At 41.4% G+C, this 20,826-nt stretch overlaps 1 protein-coding gene across 10 annotated transcripts; it reads right to left on the bottom strand.

Annotated features, from left to right (window-relative positions):
* Positions 1-3,867: 3,867 nt before the first annotated feature.
* FAM3A (FAM3 metabolism regulating signaling molecule A) lies at positions 3,868-13,960 on the bottom strand. Of its 10 annotated transcripts, none has more exons than XM_087956813.1 (11): positions 13,822-13,960; positions 11,876-11,997; positions 11,524-11,637; positions 10,046-10,069; positions 8,880-8,942; positions 8,244-8,391; positions 8,066-8,124; positions 7,551-7,601; positions 7,107-7,191; positions 5,633-5,759; positions 3,868-5,535 (listed from the first exon to the last, which is right to left on the bottom strand). In XM_087956813.1, the coding sequence occupies exons 2-11, from the start codon at positions 11,886-11,888 to the stop codon at positions 5,437-5,439; spliced, it is 783 nt and encodes a 260-aa protein (XP_087812939.1). In that variant the 5' UTR covers positions 11,889-11,997; positions 13,822-13,960; the 3' UTR covers positions 3,868-5,436. The 10 variants fall into 10 exon arrangements, with proteins under 10 accessions (XP_087812939.1, XP_087812942.1, XP_087812940.1 ...); XM_087956816.1 differs by having other exon boundaries at positions 8,244-8,367; XM_087956814.1 differs by having other exon boundaries at positions 8,244-8,367; positions 13,592-13,900.
* Between the last annotated feature and the right edge of the window lie 6,866 nt (positions 13,961-20,826).

Genomic DNA, 20,826 nt, shown 5'->3' with positions numbered 1-20,826 from the left:
AACATATTCTGATTCAAAGATCAAAGTAAATACTGTACAGCAGCGATATAGAGACGCCAAAAAAACCTCTAGTACTAAAATTTGAAGTTATATCAGCATTCCAGTCCTTATCAAGTTGGAAAGTTGCACAAACCCCACCCTTTCCACCAAAGAGAATGCAACAATTGGTTGAAGCATGCTCTTCAGATGTCAGCATGGTTCCCAGCAGTGCCTTGACCTAGCCAGCTTTCTCATGCCCTGAATAATTTATTTTGCACAAGGAAAGGATAACAGATGATGATGGAATTGATTATTTTGACAAGCATTAAAATAAGATAGGCGCTGGTTCAAAGATGGAGAAGTTTCTGGGAGGAGGGTAGCATTTAGTCTTTGGATGGTATGTGAAAGGCAATGCTCTGAAAAAGAAAATAGGGCCAATATTTTTTTTAAAACCTCAACCATGAAAAAACCATTCTGGATTATAATGAAAACAAGCAATTCCAAAAGTTTTAAGCAACGTTACATGATATTTTGGCATTAAATTTCAAGCGCAATCATGGAAAGAGCAGTTTCTACTAAAGAAACCAAGCACACTTTACCCATTCCTGTGTTAAGTAACAAAAATATAAGAAATACATTTTCTGGTAATTCAAGAAATCTTTTAATTTACTTATCTTTTCAAAGTCCAGTTCCATCACCACCATCATGGTCACCAAAAACCTTATAATAAACTGCATATGTTTGGTGGAAGAGTAGATCAGTGAAAGACAGGCAAAAGGGCATTTTGAATTACTTGGATCTTTTCCTATTTCATTTAGATTAGCACTTTCTCCACTTCCATCCTTTCTTTAATAAGCAATTTGATTTAATCTCCAGATAGCTACTAATAAAGCATATTAACAAGTGGCAAGCTCCATAATTTAATAGTCTTATTCTGTATGCTATATGCTATACATGCCAACAGTACATAATTCATAGTGTTGATAGCATGCCTAGATTGGCTACATATTTTGAAGGGGGAGGGGGAACAATATAAAATCAGTATCTAAGGCCCAGATAAATTTCCTGCCTGAAATCATATTTCATCACCTTTTAATTTGTCCTGGAAGATACCAACTGCCAGGGACAATATTGTTGGAAGATACTACACAGCAGCTTCAAGTCCTTTTCTCAGCTGTGCTCATTGAAATTTCCAGAAACTGCAGTCCCTGTATATCTGGATGACACTGAGTCAAGAAAGGCTGGATTACTTTTGCATGTTGTCTATGATTATGTGTATGTAGACGGTGATCCTTGCTGTCAGCTCCTTGCCACTGATAAAGTCACTCACTATTAGCCCTGGACTTCTCTAAGCATTCCTTACTTCAAGGAGGGTGAATCTGTTTGATCAGCCTAGCTCAGATTGATGGACCCTGTTGGGTTTAAGAGGAACTTGGGAGTGGGGGGGTCTTCCTGATGCATGGTTTGATTTAGGCCCTGGTGGTCAAGTGGAATGAAGGTCATGGCCTTGGATTAAATCACACCTGTGTAAGCTCTTGCTGCCCATCGATTCCAGACATGGGTTTCTGGGGAACTTCAGGAGATGAAGCAGCAAAAGAGAACCCTCCTCCAAAGCTGGAAGAACAAATATGATTGAGCATGGATAAGGAGAGTATTTCTTCAGGATTACCTTATGGCAATAAGAGCAGCAACTCGTGACCATTTTTCTGTCAGCTACCTTGTTTAAAGTAATTCAGTCTCTTCTAGGGAAGGAAGAGGCTGGAGAAACAGCTGCAGGAGTCCTGTGAAGACTAAGCATCTGACAGATAAAATTGCTTTGATTCACTCTGTTAGACTCTGTTTACGCAGAAATTACCTAGGTACAGTCTAGTTCATTTCCTTCTGGAAAGAACTGGGAAACAGACAAACATTTTCACTTCTGTGAACACAGCTATGTATTAGATCCTTATCACTCTTTGTTGATTAAGGCCTTCACAGGAGAAAAACATGTGGTTGGATCCAGCTGGTAAATGCATGCTTGACGGAGAGCATGGTGCCTCTGGCTCTGAAAGATGAAGTGGTCTGTCTTTTCTTCAAGAAGTATCCCTAGATCCACTGGTACTCATCAATTTTTGCTTGTTCTCCAATATTTCCTTTGAAGAAAAACTATTTTGAGAAGATATCTGATTTACAGAGGACCTTGGAGAAATCAGATTATGTCAAAGGGTGTCAAACTCAAGGTTTGTGGGGCAGATGCGGCCTGCAGGGTGCTTAAATCCAGCTGGTGGGGCTGGCCTGGAAATATCAAAGGCCCGGCCCATGGTGCCTCTGGCAGCTAAAATGGGCTTCCTGTGCCCCCCCGCCTCATTTTCACCCTCCATGGCCTCCTGCAGCACTCTGCTGGCTGAAAACGGGCCCAAAAAGGGGCCCAAAAATGCCCCCAAAATGGCTGGCACTGAGCTGCAGGCCATGGAGGGTGAAAACAAGGTGCAGGGAGGCTGCGTGTGGGCTTCCTGCGCCCTGTTTTGGCTGGCAGGGTGCTGCAGGAGGCATCCATCCTGCCCCCCCCGCCAGCCCACGGTGGAAAACTACAAAGCTGATCTGGGCCTTGAAGAAATCCAGTTTGACACCCCTAGGTTATGTGGATCTCTTTCAGTGTGGTTTCAGATTGGGACCTGGTGCTGAAATAGCCTTGATCACACTTGTAGATTATCTTTGACGGGATTTGGGCGGGCTGTTGCATCCACCTTAACCCTACCTGATTTCCCACCAACTTTTAATACCATTAATCAATCCTTCTCTATTGACTTCGAAGTAGGAGTGAGATGTATGGTGTTTCAATGGTTCTCTTCCTTCTTCCAGAATCAGTTCGAGTCAGTGTTGATGGGAGGGGAATAGATCTAATTTGAGACCTCTGCTTTTACTTTCTTTGATCCTATTTAATATCTACACAAAGCTGCTAGATCAGGCCATCCATCAACAGGTCAGCTATCAATATCCTGATGATACCTAGTTATAAATCTACACCCTAGGCCAAACCAGATGCTTCTGTCACATTATCTTGAGGCTGTGAGCAAAACAGACTTCAACTTAACAAAAGCAAGAGCGAAGAGGACGGAGTACCTTCAAGGCAGCCTTGATTCTTGGCAACCAATACCTCGTTTTCTAGGCAATTTTTCAGAAGCCGTTTGTCCTTGCCTTATTCTTACAGTTGAGAGAGACTTGGCCCAAAACAACCCAGCTGGTTTAATGATTAATTACAGGGCTAGAATTCAGTTTGAGCTTGTTGTCTGGTGCCTTAACTACCAGCCCAAATTGACTCAGCTGTGGGTTTGGGGAATTCCTCAATTCTGGAGGCTCTCCACTATTGGTTCTGGATGGGATTGCACTCCCATAGACAACACTGGTGTACAATTTGAGGATCCTGTTGGATTCCCAACACTTCCTAGAAGAGCAGGTAGTAGGCAAAGAGTAGTTGTGGGTACACCATGGTGTGCCCAGATAGCACTACTACCTTGCAAGCTGTACTGGTTCCCTATAGGCTTTTGAGAGTAATTCAAGATGACAGTTGTATAGTACTTTAATTATACATTCCTCCTTAGCATAGGGCTTAGTTATTTGTAGCACTGCTTATCTTCAATTAGCTTTGCACATTCCACGACATCCAGCAGAGTAGCATGCTTCTCTTTTCTTTTTTTTACCTGGGACATGGACATTGTGGGATCTAGACGACAGGTGTGCCTTCTCACTTGCAGTGCCTGCCCTATGGTACAAGATTCCCTCTGAAGGTCTGATGGCCCAAATTTACTGGCTTTCTGTAAGATGCTGAAAGCCAGACTTCTCCCTTGTGCATTGAGCCACGGTATTGGATAATCCCATCCAGAATTGAAAGGACTTTAATGTAAGATCCTGTGGTTGGTTCGTTTATTCTGTTTTCAATGTTGTGTTGATATATTTTGTTTTTTGTTTTTTAGTATTCCCCCCACCCCCTTATCCTCTAGCCATTTGTAAACCATCTAAAGTCACTTCTGTAGATGTCTGGCCATGCAAATCAAATAAATCAGACACATCAGGATAGGAGAAGAGATCAGTGAAGGGTGATAATCATAAAAAGTAAAACAAAATGAAGACACTTTTTGTAACTTTCGGTTGATATACAATAGCAATTGTCCTCTCTCTTGCCTTCCAAGTATTGTAATCTGGCTGCCTCAATGCTCATATAATTCCCACCCACCCCCATTGTAAGGAAAGGAGGTAAAAGAGCGGCAGAAATGAAACATCTAAAAATGGAGTATCAAAGCTCACATGCAAGATACATCGTAGAGGAGAAAGCTCTGCCAGTGCATGACTTGGTGCATAGATATGTCAACTGGCAATGAACAAAAGTCTACCAGCCAAAATGATGGCAGTAGTAATAAATAAAGCTGCAACAGAAAATTCAACAAGTGCATAATCACTTTATTTTCTATTATAGATCCCATGGGATGAACCAGGTGTTGTTTTTTTTTTTTGTTTTTTGGGGGAGGGGAGGGGCGGGCAGCAACCATTTCAAACAACAAGCCTCTGTTTTTTTACACAGTATTTATTGAAGAAGCTGTTCAGCAATAAGGATTGGGCAAATGGAAACTTTCAGCTTTGGATTCCTTCCACTACACTCTATAAAAAAAAGTGAACATGTGCAGAAGGATGAATGAAAGACTCAGTCCTCACCCCACCCCCTCCCAAACTGAAGTACCAACATTACACTACAGGAAGCAATAACTGGGGCATTTCTCAAGTTTAGCAAACTAAAGGGGTGCCTTTGGAACAGCAGTGGTGTTAAAATAGATAAACTCTGATTCAGAGTGGTTCCTTTGGCAGAACCTCATGAATACGGAACTCTTCCTTTGACCTCCATGCTTTTCAGCTGAGCCCTGCAGGGATTCTACACATGCAAAGTAGGCATGTATGACTGAGATGTGCATGGATCAAAGAAAGGTGCAAATATGTAAAGAAGGCATGATAGAAGCATGTTGTGGAGATAAAGAAATGAGGGGACCCTCCCACTTTTCATGGTATCTCCTACTTACTCCCCTGCCCATGAGTTCTTCCTCCTGCTTTAAATTATCACAAATAAAACCCTCAGACCGACAGTAGAGGAAAACAACTGGCTCTGCAAATGTACGGCGGGGAAGAGGGCAAGGAGGCTTAGCCCCTTCAACCGGGGAAAAATGTAAGGCACTAGAGAAGGGAAGTGAGAACTAATCTGGCAATAAGGAGTTGTTTACACGTTCTCTCTTCCCAAAGTCCAGGGCAAGAAAACTTTTCTGAAAAGGGCAACTGGTTGAGCCTTATTAAGGCACTGCCAAACAGGCCACTGTGGAGAAGGAAAAAAGGCAGCTGCCACAATAAGGGTAGACAACAATAAGTGGAAGACTGGAGACTTTTTTCTCCCACTCCCATGAGAAAATTCACTTGAAGTTTTGAAGAAACAGATCCTCACAGGACCTCAGTGGTTCGCTGCGGAATGCAGCCCTCCATCTCAAGGGCTTCGGGCCAGCCCTCGTACTTGTTGGAGCTCTTGCTGTTTCTCATGTGCTGCAAAAAAGAGCAAAGGTAAGGTCTGCATGGGGACTGACCTCTTTTTCAGAGATTATTTCAATTGATTATGGGGCCAAGGTCCTGAACCAAATACCTGCTCAAAGGGACTCTTGTCTTGCACTCCTTTGGCTCCAACGAAGATCCAGCTGTCTCGAAAAGCCAGTTCCCGAGCAAATTTGCTGCCCAATTCTGTGAAGATTTTACGGGCCTCCTCATTCATTCTGGAGTGAAGCAGAGAAGATGATTGAGGAAAAACCTCTCTATGGTTGCTTTCTCTTCCTCCATCTGATTTCCTCTTCCTCCTTGTACTTCTGGGTTGATTTAAGTAACTTCCTTTTCACCTTCTATTCACTCCCACTAACCTTCTTATTTAAATCAAAGGCAATGGCTTAAAGAAAGATTTGGAGTATGGTGATTCTCAGTCATCCAAGTCATGATTGTCTCAAAGGTGCTTTTTTATGAGGCAACTGGACTTTCTGGTTTTTTCTTCTGAAGAACTGAAAAAGCTGCTTGGATGAGAAGCGAAACCTCTTCAAAGAAAAACCAGAAAGTCTAGTTGCACCTTTGGGACAAGATTTGGAATACTTTCCTCAGCATATATAGCTATATGATATCTATAATAACTGGAAATATTCTCAGTTTGGGCTATTGACACAAATATTCTCAATTTGGGCTATTGTTTCTCTTCCGAGGAGCAATAGATTTCCTCCATATTGTTCCAAGTGAGGTATTTATATGCTTTGTGAGGATCTGATAATGCAGGGGACTCCAATCTCAAACTTGAAGAGATTTACTTCTAAGGAAACAGATCTCCTTGAGAGATCTATTGAAACCTATGCAAATCTGTAGTTGAAGACCCAATTCAGCACTTCATGGTCTAACATTTGAAATGATCCATGTATCTACATATATACCAAACTGAGTTCTTCCAATGAGGGGGAACTCCATCCAGAAACGCTAATGAGAAATAGCCCTGCTAGACTGTCAATTTCACAAAAGGCAGTAGCACAACTTTTGGAAGATGGAAAAACAGCTGCCTCTATCTATCTATCTATCTATCTATCTATCTATCTATCTATCTATCTATCTATCTATCTATCTATCTATCCCATCTCCTTCACAGTATCTATGTATATTTTTTAATGCATGACCTGCCATGTGGACATCTATATTAAGGGCTGGCATATAAACTTGTAAAACTTTTAATTTCACATGACTTCTGAATGCTTGTCTACAAGAACCAGTCGATATGTTGACCAAAGGGTTCATTTATGTAAATAAGCAAAAAGAAATCCTTATTGTGTTGTTAAAACTATTCAAATTACGTGTAAAGGATGTGGCTAAAACCAACTTAGAAAGCTTTAATGGATGTTTAGGCTCTCGATAGCTATTAGCACACTGGAAACATGTTACTTTCACATTCCATAACTTCCAAGAATTGGCTGCTCAAAATCCTGAGTAGGAGGATGTTATAACGTACATAAGAATGTTCCTTAATATTTTATGTCAATACAAATTTCATCACATGAATCAGTGTACTTTTGAGCTGAAAATCATTCAACACTCACTTTGTGGCAGGATCATCATAAGAAGCAACAAATACCAATGTCCCTTCGTGCAATGACCGGATGAATTTTAGCAGCTCGTTCACATCTGGGGATGAGAAGAGATAGAATGAGGAAGGTCTAGTTCAGCCTTCCTTACATATCTATAGCATCCTTTCTTTTTTTTTTTTCTTCAGATAACTGCCTCAGCTTCTCTCCAGACCAGTGGCCCCCAACCTTTTGGGCTGCAGGGACTGGTTACATGGAGAGAGATTTTTCCGTGGTCCAGAGGAGGCATGATTTTGTATGCTGCCTGCATCCTGTGGGTGGGGCTTTGCTTCTTTTGCGGCCCAGTTTCTGGCATGCCACGACCTGGTGCCGGTCCATGGATGGGGTTGGGGGACCCTTGCTCCAAACCAGTCTATATTCTATCTATCAATACCAAATCCATTCCATTACCACACTCACCTCCTGCCCACATGTCAAAAGACTTAGCATCAATCAAGTCTCCATTCACACCTGAAAGCAAAGCAGAGCAGGATTAGTGGCCACATTTACCATTACTCTCCAGCCTCTGTTGGGTGGGCAATTGGCACATCGTCCCTATCATCCTTTTATCATATGGTTGAAATCTACTAGCACACTTCATTTCCATCTTAAGGTATTTTTTTAAGTGTGCTATTTTGTTTATTCTGCTTTTTAGAATTTAAGTTTTGTATCTCTCCCCTTCCTCATTATTCCAAGATCCCACCCATTGTGACATTGTGCATCCAAATGAAGGCCTTAGCCAAACAAACAAATCGTTAGGAACCAAATCACGGTGCCTAATAGTATGGATTATGAATATCCAACACTAGATACATTGGAGAATAGAGGTGAGCATCTTTTGAAGCAGTGCTTCAGAGCCCCCATGACTTTAGTGGCCATCTGGCATAATCAAATCATACAACTTTAGCATACGTATTTCTTTAAGTCTATCTCACCATTCACCAGGGCAATGTTCAGTCCTCTGCCCACGTTATCCTTCATGCTGCTCATTAGCCTGAAAGAAATAAAAGGTCAGATTAGATCCTTCAAAAGGAGACTATCCAGGGGCCTAGTACAGTCAGTCCCATGGATTTGCACAAATGTATCCAACCGTCAAGATTTTGCCTGGCTCACATTTTATCTTCAAGGCAGATCTTGGGCCCAATGACATTGGCTGCACCGCTTGTCATCCGGAAGGCAAACGAATGTTCTGGGCAGGACTGAGGGAGGCCACACTTGTATTTCTTTGGCCTTGGTTCTGAAAAGATAGCAAAGGTGAGATCTTCAAGTCCTTAGTCAGAAGTATACTGAAATGGAAAACTATATTGCATATATTTCCAGATTAGTATGGACTAAGAATTTTTCTTATTGCCCGTACTCCAAGAATCATAACAATGCTTCCCCTTCTAACTGTGGTGACTTAGCCAAAGCGCCAGAGCACTACATTCAACCTTCTGTGTCCCAAGGACTTGAAAGACTGTTTTCAAACCAGCTTAAGAAGAGCCGGTGTCAGGGCTGTGGGAGAATTTTGAGGACCTACTCAGGAGAGGGAAGTCTACTCCACCACCCAGCCTTACAGATCAGGAAAAAAACACGCCAAGCCTCCTATGTTCAAGAACTAAAAGAAACAGGAAGGACATCTTTCCTACCTGAGCAAGGGACCTTCTGGGAAATAAGGGCAAAAGGGAAGACATTTTAAAACTACTACATGGAAGTCCATTATGCTATCCTCCTGTATCCCCAATTCCTTTTCAACTCCTCTGAACTCACTGCGATGACTATTGCGGCTGCCTGCAAAATTCTTTGCCGAGACCACTCTGATCTTGTCCAAATCTGACAATGACGGATAAAGAGTCAGGATTCCAGGGATAGCAAGAGAGACACAAAGCCAGGACAGACAAGACAGACACGTGGCATGAGATCTTAGCTTCCTACAGGTCCTCGCAATGTCTTAACACCAGCCTTCCTCTACCTGCCTTCCCCCTCAGAATTCCTTAGCTATTGATTTATTTTGTTATGTTAACTGAGAATTCTGGGAACCGGACCATCATATCTATGTGCAGCAAATAGAAACATGCTTTATATGCAATCTCTTCATCTTGCATTCTGGCTATAGAAAATTCACTTCTCACTGAGTTAGGGGGAAATGTGTCCTTTTCCCGTATCCTATATCTAGTACCTGTAATCAGATTACAGATTCTGCAGTTACACTGCAGCAAAGAAGCTGAAATTTGTTACCAGATAGCTGATAGTCACGATTGCATTTTGGGTACTTCGAAACCTATTCACGCTTACAACTGGTTGCCAAGCACCCCACCATCATGTAATCCCATTTGTAATCTTCTCTGCCAGCTTTTCCAAAAAGACAATGGAGAAGCCGGCAAAGAATACTGGAATTGCTGCCACCTTCGTGTATTGGGGGAGGAGGAGTTCCTGCGGCAGACTGGAGGGTTTTTTTCTTCTTCTTTTTTTTCCCAACCAAGCCACTGGATTTCTCTTTTGCATACAGAGGGAAGCTCTTTTGCTCTGTCCACTTAAGGATCCACCTGGTCGCTTAATAGGAGAGCCAGGATTGTGGCTCTCCTATTCAATTGAACAAAGTGATCGCATGGGCATCTCACTTAACATCTGCAATTCCAGGATCTATTTGGTCATAAGTCAACGATACTTGTAACGGGACTGTCTTGGCATTTATTTCACCTATGCTAAAAATTATTTTTTGGTTAGTCAGATGAAATTCAGGATCTGTTTGAAAACTGTAATGGTTTAATTGTCCAGGTATCCAACATATCAGAAGGGCCATCTGGTTAGAGAAGGCTGTTCCACACATGTATTGCTTGCAAACTGTTACTCCAACTAACTAGGAACAAAAGGAAAGGGCATCAGGTTGGGGGAAGATGGTAGGAACTGTGCAGAAATGTAACCAATCATCTTACCTGTAGCCGGAGTGTTCTCTGGACCTGCAAATAAGCAAAGAAACAGTAGCATCAGCAAGATATTCAGTGTAGAGTTATCACTCTGTGCTAAAAAGTTGGTTTAGACAGGTGCAATTCATGAACTGTTTGAAAACTGTAATTAATGTCCTGTTTTATCTCCTCAAAGATATAGAGGCCCTCAGGAGTCAGTATCAAATATTCCTTCATTCTTCAATATACTTCAGTGCAGAATGTGCCAAATAATTACTTTAAAAATATTTGTTTCTGATTAATCTTGAAAAGGAAATGATGGCTTTAAAGCATCAGGTGCCATTAGGTTTGTTAAACCACTCCAAAGTTCCACATTCCGAATCATTATTCAGTCTCGCTCAATGACTTTACACTCTTTTTTTCTATTGAGCCTGGTTTATGAAATTGTTGCAAGAATAAATGCAATAAAGCATGCATCACATAGACCAGGTGAAGTGGGAGTAATTAAAATGCACTGGAACAAAAAATGGAAGTGAGTATTCAGAAATAATTTTAGGAGTTAGTCACCAAAGGAAAGTTAAAAATTTAGGATAATTAAGTCTGACCACATAATAAATTGTGCTCAGTAAATTACAAAAGATCTCTGCTGGGGTCTCTGAATTCTCTATGCTTTAATCCAAATTTTTATTCTAATTTCAGGTAAAACTGGCACATAGACTATAGCTGCACCTTAACACGGCTTTAGTTTCACTTGTTTGCTTGCAGGTACAAGGCCAGCCCAGGACACTGCATAATATAAAAAGAGGCCCACACTGCCAATAAACTTTGGATTTCTTCAGTGACTTGGCAATCCAGTGAAGGTGACCAGTCTTCTTTGCTATCTGTCCCTGGTACTTGAAGGTATATTTTCATATACAGAGATTTCATTTAGCTTTCGTATCTAATGGTCGTGCTGAGATGCTTCCCAAATTAGGCAACTTCTATATATTTGGATGTCAAGTCTCAATTTTTTCAGCAATGACTATGCTGGCTCAGAAATACTGGAAGCTAAAGTCCAGACAATCCAGAGGGCACTTTGACCAGAAAAGGCCTATCTAAAAGTTCTCTTATCCTTCTAAGTATTTTGATGCCCTATTGAAATATTCTGAACATAATGAAGGCCAAGAGTAAGGAAATGCAGCACTACAGATCCAAAGTAAAGGGTGGGGGGAAGGAGGTACGAAGAACATGCCTGTCTCTACTGTAAGGCATCTTACTTCATCCTGTCAACAATGCCTTACTTAAAATGTGCATTTTCTTGAGACTGTATCACTACAATCTGTGAGTGACACCCCCAGCTCCAGGAGGAGGAGAAGCTCTTTGAAGTTTTTCAACTGCTGAAATAGGCCAGCTCGCCTTTTCTGCTTTGCAAGCATGCACAGGAAAGATGGTTGATGCTGCCAGGGAACACATGTTCTACGTCTTAGCACCCCTCAGTCCGTCCCCTCTCTTAGTGTCCTTGTTCTTACTGTTGAGGAGGAACTGCTGCAGGCGAGAGAAACTGCTTTGGGTCCCCAACAAGACGCTGACAAGGATCCAGGTCAGCCCTGCTGTCAAGACAATCACCACAACACGAAGAGGACCTAAAACAATTAAGAAAAATAAAGTCAAGTCAAAGCTAAGCCAAAAAAGAAACCCTGGAGGAAGACTGAATCCAATTGTTACACTACAATCATCCAGCAGTCGCTACAATTTTCCCCAAGATATCCCAGAAGCTTAAACACTCTAAAGGGCTACTGGATGTCAGTGGCTAAAAGCTATTATTTTCCTGTCTGAAGGGCTGCCTTTTGCTGTCACTTTTCTCTCCCATCCAGAGCTCACCTGCTAGTCTCATGGCCCCTTGAGAGTGTCCAGAACCAGTGGAAATCCAATGCTATTAGGCTCCTGAGGTAGCAGAATGGGTGAGGGAGTCTGAGGTGAGTTAGTCACATGTACCTTTCAAACTACAGAGATCAGAAATGGCAGTCAGAAACAACCCAAGGAAGATAAAACTCCTGCATCAAGACCCCCAATACTCAGGACAAATGTCCATGAGTTCTACACTAATAAGCAGACATATAAAAATATAACCTTCATAACATACAGACAACAGAAATCAAACAAACAGTCTTGTATGATTTTCATAGTTAGGTTGCCGGCCACTTCATGTAGCACCAAACTATTAAAAATTGAACTACAACTAAATTCATCTTGAATACTTTCTTTTTGATAGTGTCTCATCAAACCTGCAAGTTAAATTGCTTTGTCATCTTATGGACAATTAAGGCAGCTCCCTCAAAGCAATATTAGCAGAGGGGCTTTGAATTTTCTTACCCCAGGACGTCTGTAGCTATACTTTTCATTAAATATAGTGTATATTGTAACTGCTGGATACTTTTCAGAGATTTATGCAAAACTGTAGTCTAATCTAGTGACATGTGGAAGCAGAAGTCTATGTAAAAAAAAAAATCCTGAGCAGGGCAAGGCAGAATTTCCTGTTTTTCTTTTTACCTGCCTGCAGGTAAAAATATTTTTAATTGCCTAAAGTAAGGGTCAATTTCCAGAGGGGGTTGCTAAAATCTACACAGAACTGCAAGGCTCAGATTTTAACCAAAAGCTCCACAAAATGGTGTCAATTTAGCTTGCAGGGGAGGGATACTACTGAACAAGTTTTAACTTGAACCACAGTGAACTCTGCAGTATTCCTTGTTTCACCCTTTGGACTTTCCAGGACCAAAGCAAGGAAACTCTTTCTCCCCCACCTCCTTCCTAAACTGTGTCCACTCTCCTGACCAAATGCAGTTGTCCGTTTAGATATTTGAACAACTTAGAGCTACTCATTTAACCCACTTCCAAAACAAGAGCCTGGGTCGATTCCCTTGGGAGATAAAGTCTCGTTCACGTGTCCTCCCTTTCATAGGTAGGAATATGGAATTTTATGCCAAGGAGCACCCCTCTTCTATCTCTGGTTCTGAGAGGCCTTTCTTGTTCTTCTTCCACTTTCTCATAAGCGCTGCAAACAGGAAGGCAACTTAAGTTCTCACGGCACCTACGGAGGTTGAACCTTCCATCTTTCTGTCTTGTTAACATCCGGACATGTTCAGAAGAGAACAATCGCGGAATTAAGTTCTGTTCAACCAGCAGGAGCAAATTGGCCTCAGGCTTCTTGACCATCCCCCAAACCACATGAAAGGAAACGGAACAACCTAAGCCCGATCGTCCCGGTTTGTTTCTACTCGGGTAGAAAAATCACCGGGAAAACCACCAGAGACCGGAACCACTTGGACGGGAACAAGTCGGACAAACATCGCGGGGAACCGAACGGCAAAAACCACTTCCATATTGTTGCCAAGCGAACCGCACGAACGCGTCGTCATAGTTGAGCACCCTCGAGAGGGAGGGAGAGAGGCTTCTGGCCTTTCCCTCAGCCGGTGGCAGAGAAGCCCCAAGACCCTGCAACCGGTCCCCGGATCCCGCCCGCAGCCCGGAGCCGAGCCCTGGCGCGGGGCCTCCCTTCTTCTCCTCCCACTCCTCCTCGGTTGCTGCCCACCCACGTACTCATCTCCCAAACACCCCAGTCGCCTCATGATTCTTCTTCCCTCCGGATTGCAAATCCGTGCGGATCTCCCAGCGGCTTTTAGCGACGACGCTTCGCCCGCTTCCAGGCAAGAACAAGATTTTCCGGCTGGCGAAGGAGCAAGGAGCTCCACCTCCTCCTCCTCTTCTGTTGGCGGCTCCGCCCAGCCTTCCTGGGTTAGACCAGTTTAGCGGAGACCTCCGTCACTCGCCTCCTCTCTGATCGCGTTCCTCTTCGGGAGACCCAGCCCTTCGCCCCCTCCAAGCCGGGTACGGAGCCCTTCCACCCACTCCGCGGCTGGCCATCGCCGCTGTCCCACCCACTGAGGCTTATTCCGACCGAGAACCGGAACCTTCCCACGCTCTCCTGGCCTCATTCCCTTATTGCGCTTTACCCCCCCTATTCACGAGGAATGCACTCTTCATGGGTTAACTGGCGTAAAGAGCAGTGCTAGGGTTTCATTACAAAAAAACAAAAACAACCCCAGCGTTTCCAGGGAGAAATCCTGGAAAAGCCGGCGGCCCTCTTGGAAGAATTGCGGGTGGAGGTTTATTCTTACTATGTTTATTCTTATACCTGTATCTTGGAAGCGATTGACAAATCCAATAAAATACTAAATAAGTTGGGCATCCGGGCACTCCCGCCGCGCATCCTTTGGAAGCTCCTGGAAACCAAATTACGAAAGGGGAGGGGAAAGACGACCAAATAAAACTACACAGAGAGAGCAATAGAACAGAACAGACTAGAGCTTGGAGGTCTTCTAGTCCAGCTCCCCTGCTCAAGCAGGAGAACCTATACAGTATCCCATAATCTCTGCTCCTTCGGTGTGGCTTTATGTATTTTTAAGTTGTTAGATTTATAGCCTGCTTTTCCTCCAAGAGCATCCTTCAATTTTTCCACAGTAAATTTCGAGATACAGGAAAGCTGCTGGCCACAAATCACCCAGTCATCTTTCCTCGTGAGGCAGGACTTCAATAGTCTAGGGCAGGGGTAGGGAAACTTGGCTCTTTTATCACTTATGGACTTCAATTCCCAGAATTCCTGAGCGAGCCATAAAAGGTTCCCCATCCCTGCCTACTGATTTTTCAGTTGTAGGACATATGTATATTAAACAGTCCCATTCAAGTCAAAAATTGATTTCCCTCACACTTACGGACTTCAATTCCCAGAATTCCTGAGTGAGCCATCAAAGGTTCCCCATCCCTGCCTACTGATTTTTCAGTTGTAGGACATATGTATATTAAACAGTCCCATTCAAGTCAAAAATTGATTTCCCTCACAACTGAAAAACCAATGGTAAAAGAGCCAAGTTTCCCTATCCCTGGTCTAAGGGTCTGTGAAGATTCTCAGTCATCTCCCTTGGGTCATGGTTGACAAGCTCATCTAGACAACCTAGTTGACAATCTAGTCTAGACAGCTCACTCTAGTCCTTTCTGGGATTAGTCCAACTCTTTAACTTAATGGCAACAAATTAACAAATAGTTTGCCTTTGCCTCTGTGCCTCTGCCCAGTATTTTAATTTACACCTACAACTCCATGGTTCTAAAACTTTGGAATTATTCTGACAGATTTTAAGTTATGTTATAGTTGGCATAATAAAATGTCAGCAGTAAACAAGTCACAGGTTATTTCATGCAGCATACAGTGTTAGAAACTGTTCATTCCTCAACCTAGTATATTATGCATTGCTACCTATAGTGTACTGATTGAGAATTACGGAACTTGTAGTTGAACACAGCCATAGAGAATCAAAGTAGGAAAATTGCAAGATTTCATTCTTAGCCTTTAATTTACAATAGGATCAAAATAGGTTTAGCCAGTTTCCTATTATAAACACTAGAAGTCACACTAAACAAGAAGCAACTGCAGAACAACTATTATATAGCAGAAACACACAATGTTTAATGCCATCAGTTCTGTACTATGATTGGCACATTCAGGGTTTCATTGCAAACCAAATACATCCGAGGGCTTGGAGATTTTAAGGAAGAAATGCATGCTGTAAATTTCTGCAGGATATGACATCCATCCCAAAGTTTGATTCCCACCCAAAAGCTGTATATGGGTACAAAGAGGAAATGCAGTTCTATAGCATGCAAAATGCAACAGTTTCCTTTTTTTTCTTCATTCTGCTTCTGAAACATTCTTTCATAATGTAGAAGAAGCATTTTAGCTTGATAATATGCATGCCCAATGCATTCCAACTCCCTTGGCTTTCCTTCCTTTTTTCATCTACAATCCTGAAATTCTGTGCCTCAATTGCTAACTAAGATAATGAATTGCTGGAGCTCTTTAATTCATATGCCCGATGAGATGAGCCTGCCCATTCGCTCTGGCAGCAGAGGCCTTGTACAAATCCTATCAGCCAAGGAATTTTAGATAGTGATGATGAGAAGAGCTTTCTCTGCCTGTCCTCTGTCCTCTGAAACATCTTGCCACTGGAGGTAAGATCTGCCTCCACTTTTCTCGCCTTCTGGAAGGGCCTTAAAACCTGGCTTGGTTGGTTGGTTTGTGGCCCCAAGGTGAGGGCATGTTATGTTGGAGGTGGTTGGTTGAGTGAGAGACCAAAGCCTACCCCCAACAATAGCAATAGCACTTAATGTTATATACTGTTTTACAGTGCTTTACAGCCCTCTCTAAGTGGGTTTACAGAGTCCGCATATTGCCCCCAACAACCTGGGTCCTCATTTTATGCACCTTGGAAGGATGGAAGGCTGAGTCAACCTTTTTAACCTGTATTTTTAATTTTAATACTTTTATGTCATTCTAAACCTCCCAGAGTCATTCTAGATAGTGAGACAGGTGGTATATACATTTAATAAATAAAATTAACCCAGAAGGAATTGGAGCTATCCCATTGGCTCGTTCTACCATACCGGGCCTCCAACTCACATTCAACTGAAGGGCAGTAAAACTTTATAGAATTTGGACTATCAAACACACAGAAGTCTATTTGGGTGAAGTGCTACCATATATCTATACTATAATGAATTCAGCTAAACACATATAAGCATCTCCTTTGTCCACATGAAGGCAAGGGAACAGGATCTGTGACATTCGTTAACACAAAGGTATTGCTTTGTAGCATAGTTTGCTTAACTTCTGGTTCCTTTGCAGTGTTTCCCCACTTATCAACTTCCTGATCAATGCCCTTCAGTACCCAGTATTCTCCAGCCAGTATGGCCATTGTTTAGTATGCTGGGAGTTGAGGTCCATACACTCAAAAGTTTCCATGGTTGGGAAGCAATGCATTAGACGGGGGCAGGCAATAGACCTTTATATATTCCTTCGGGACTTGCCTCATTAATTTTTTTAAATAATTAGTTTAATAATATTAGAAAGAAAGCTGTACCAGCATATAAGAGCATAATTATTCTGTAGCAATATTTTTCGGTCCCACAATGATTTCACTGAAATAGCATATTATAGCATCCTTAGCAGGCAATTTTCTCTTTGTAAAAGAGTACAACTAAGGATGCCCCTCAGAGCAACCATTCTGTGAACTGACATAGCTGCCCTGACAGCCATTTTATCTGCATCACCTTTTCACACTCTTGAAATGTCCTCCTCAGCTTGCTATTAGAAGCAAAAAGAAACAACTCTATGTTTCTGACAAGCAAGCATTCACCAACAAACCTTTGGTTAGCTGAAATATGTATTAGCATGAAAAACAGGAGTCCGTACTGTAACAGCTTTTTCTTCATATGCAATAAAAAAAAAACAACTCTGTACATTTAAGACAGTAGCAATATGTGTGTAAATCAGATTTGACATCTGATTTGACATGGAAGAAGCTAATTAACCTTTGCAATGATTAGAGAAATAGGAAATATGTTTAGCTAAAAATTGGAACCAATGTACAAAATCAATATTAGAATTTGCTACAACCAGTTTCAGCTTCATCCAAACCCACAGTAAAGGGCCAGACAAGATTCTATTGTCTCTCAGTGCAGCCTCTTTCAGCCTTCTGTATGGAGAAAATGAACAGCATTTGCTCTGGGATTAGCATTAGTAGATTTATTTTTTAAATATTCAGTTATTATTGAATCAGCCTTTGCTCCTGCCTATTGAGAGATTGGAGCAGATCTATTGCACTGTCCTCAAACCTGGTTACACAGCATCCAACATACAACTGCACAATAAATAAATCTTCTATAAATCAAATGACAAACTGCCACATTTATTCACCAGTCAAAACAAAGCATTATTTTTCAACTGCTGCTCACAAAGTTATCCATCACAAAACACTCTTCAATGATTGCCAAAACAATCAGGAACCATTTGAGGATAATATAAAGCCAGCACAAACAACTGATTGTAGCAACATCTGGAATATATCTTGATTGCTATTCCTGCTCCCTCGCTTCTAATTGCTTCCACTGGTTGTAATCTTTTGCTTCACTAGTTCCAGTTTTTATAAGCAGGTACTTTGTTTTCATTGATAATGCTGGTGTTTATATTGCTTTCTGGATGGATGGATGGGTAAATAGATTTATATATATAGATAGAGAGATGGAATTTTCTAATTGTCTTGGTACATACAACTTGTACTATTCCCCCCAAAAGATAAAAAGTGAGGAGGACTCAATCATTTATTTATCACATTAAAACTAATATTAGTTGTGCATACCTCCTTGGCACTTAACAGTCTCAGCACAATAATTTCCTTCACTCACAAAAGATTTCACAACAGATAAGATTAAATGCTGAAAAGATGGATTCCAGTATACCTTTTTCATTGCCATAATCTTTTTTTAATAATATATTCCCATATGAAACTAATATACTCTACCTAGAACATACAATTGTGCATTCATCCTTCCTACATTTAATGGGACTGCCTGTGTATAAATTTATAGTTTTGGCGAAACAAAAATGAAACCCTCAGCATTAATTTATCTACTTTGTGTTTCCTGTAGAAATTTCCTGACCACTGAAGCCATTCATGAAAGATGTCATATGCATATATTACAACTTAATCTATGTGCTAGATTCATATCCCTTCTTTTATCCAGGAGCACAAAGTAGTTATACACTATAAAGAGCTCATCTGATTACCATTAAGTGGTATATCTTCTAGTGGAAATTAGTGATAGGAATTATCTTGTGAGCCAAATGACAGATTTTCAGGATGATGCAGAGACACAAGGGCATTATTGTACTATTTACTTATTAAATCTGCATCTCATCTTTAAGGGCTCACAGCATCTTCAATGGAGATCTCAGTATTATCCCTCAGGAGCTTTGTGAGATAGTTTGGGATAGAAGAATGATTAGACTAAAAGCATCTACTGAATTTCCACAGCTGGAATGGATTTGAATATGATTCTACCAGTCCTAATCTCATCTTAACCGTTAAACCATACTGGCATTTGTCACATGATGGGCAATATCTTCAACTCAGTTTCAACATATGGCTGAACAATAGTTTACATAAATCATAGCTTAAGTAGAGATTGCTAATTCAATAGCTTTTAGATGAGTTGGAAGAATACATTATCCATACTTACAGAGATTGTAGTTTAAGGAGCCCAAACCAGAGTTTTCAGAATAAAGGCAAACTAACTTAAGGGTTGTTTGATTTACTTTATTTTCCATCTATCAGCATATCTTTTTCTATGACTTCCAGTGGCAGAAGAGTGGTCTTATGGCTTATCAGTTAAGACAGCCAACATAATTATGTTATAGTTACACAAGAAATTGCAGGCCTCTCCAATGATTAAGATTCCGATTTGTTAGATGACAGTGGTCTGATCAAGTTACTACATCAATCTGGTTCAGCCCTAAACCCCAGGCTCACAGGAGTCCAAAAATGAACTCACGTTTCATATATAAGCAGTTCCAGGTTCAAATCTGCATCCTGAAAAAAATGTGGGGCCAAGTAAATCATGAAGTCTGCATGAAGCAACAGTTAACGTTCTGCACATATCATGTCACTGTTCTGATTGCCCACATGAAAAATCCCTCTCTCGGCCTAACCCTAATATTTTGCCCAATAGGCCTCCATCTGATGATCAGCATCATTCTCCTCCCTCATAGTTCAGCTTCTTCCATACATATGATTTCTGCCTTCGCACTAAGAATATTTTCTTCCCAAATTGACTTACTTATGACAGCAATGGAATCTATATGGTGCCTTCTCTTTTTGATGGGTCTCATCTTTGTTGAGAGAAGAGTGTTTGCCTGGGGAAAATACAAATAACACACTAAATATGGGTTGGAGAAATCCATATTGTTTGTATACTATGGAGGATCAGCCTTTATCCTCAGGAAACCAATGCTGCCACCCCATATCTTTAAATCAACCTAAGACATAGTTTAAACAAGTTAACTATGTGTTACCTTAACTACTGTGGCTTATTCAATACAACATGGTTAAAATAAACTATAGCTTTGCATAACATATAGATGCAATCAGTGATTCACATTAAACCCTAAACCTTTTGGGGCCACATTTAGTGTGACATCTAAGCTTGATTTTGATTTGTTTACCTTAAGCATAACCCAGCGTGACATCTCAATCCGGTGTAATGGGGCAGATTATTATTATTTATTATATTTGTGCGCTGCCCATCTCACTCTGAAAAGCAACTCTTTTGGTTAAGCCACCATTAGTCCTCCAGGAAAATGAGGCTACATTCAGGAGTGGCCTCCTAGCAGAGCTGCTCCTGCATTAACAGGGACACAAAGAGGGGAAGATTTTAGGCATGGCTGGAAGATTCAAGGTTTTTCTTCTCTTGGTAGTCAACAACTAATTAAGGATGCCAGGCCTGGCTTGCATTAATGTGCATGACCATAAAGATGATGTTTCTTGTACCACTTTTCTGGTGTTTGGAGGTTTCCAGCGCAGATCTGGTACTCCAGGCCTAGACTAATTTGCCAGTCAGCAGAAAAGTTGCAGCAAATCCAGCAGAAAAGAGTGCAATAAAAAGTAGTTGTGGGCCAAATTACACAGTTAATCATATTTACTAGATAAATACCTTGAGAAACCCCAAAAGAGATGGGAAGCTGTATACTGGCAAGATACAAACTGGTACAGATGTATTGGAAGATAGTATGGTTTACAAAGATAGGGAATTAAAGTGAAATGTGCTGAATATAAACTAATTTTTGCTAGCTTTCCTTTTCTCGCATGTCCTTCTAGCTAGCCTCCCCGCCCCCAAAAGTACTTATGACCTGGTTCTGAAGTTATGATGCCTGCCTCCAGTAGTGAGAC

This window comes from Notechis scutatus, chromosome 2, assembly GCF_049901735.1.
Source record: "Notechis scutatus isolate UNSWTSFEM ecotype Mainland chromosome 2, rNotScu1.2, whole genome shotgun sequence".
Lineage (NCBI taxonomy): Eukaryota > Metazoa > Chordata > Lepidosauria > Squamata > Elapidae > Notechis > Notechis scutatus.
Note: the sequence above shows the minus strand (reverse complement) of the source record. Positions and strands in the feature narration are given on the sequence as shown.

Bases quoted from the DNA above. Each gene is read 5' to 3' on its own strand.
- FAM3A (XM_087956813.1), bottom strand. The intron at 10,070-11,523 runs GTAAGAACAAGG...GCTTATTTGCAG, and splicing joins GCAGCAGTTCCTCCTCAACA to GTCCAGAGAACACTCCGGCT. The intron at 8,125-8,243 runs GTGAGCCAGGCA...TATTTCTTTCAG, and splicing joins ATCTGCCTTGAAGATAAAAT to GCTAATGAGCAGCATGAAGG.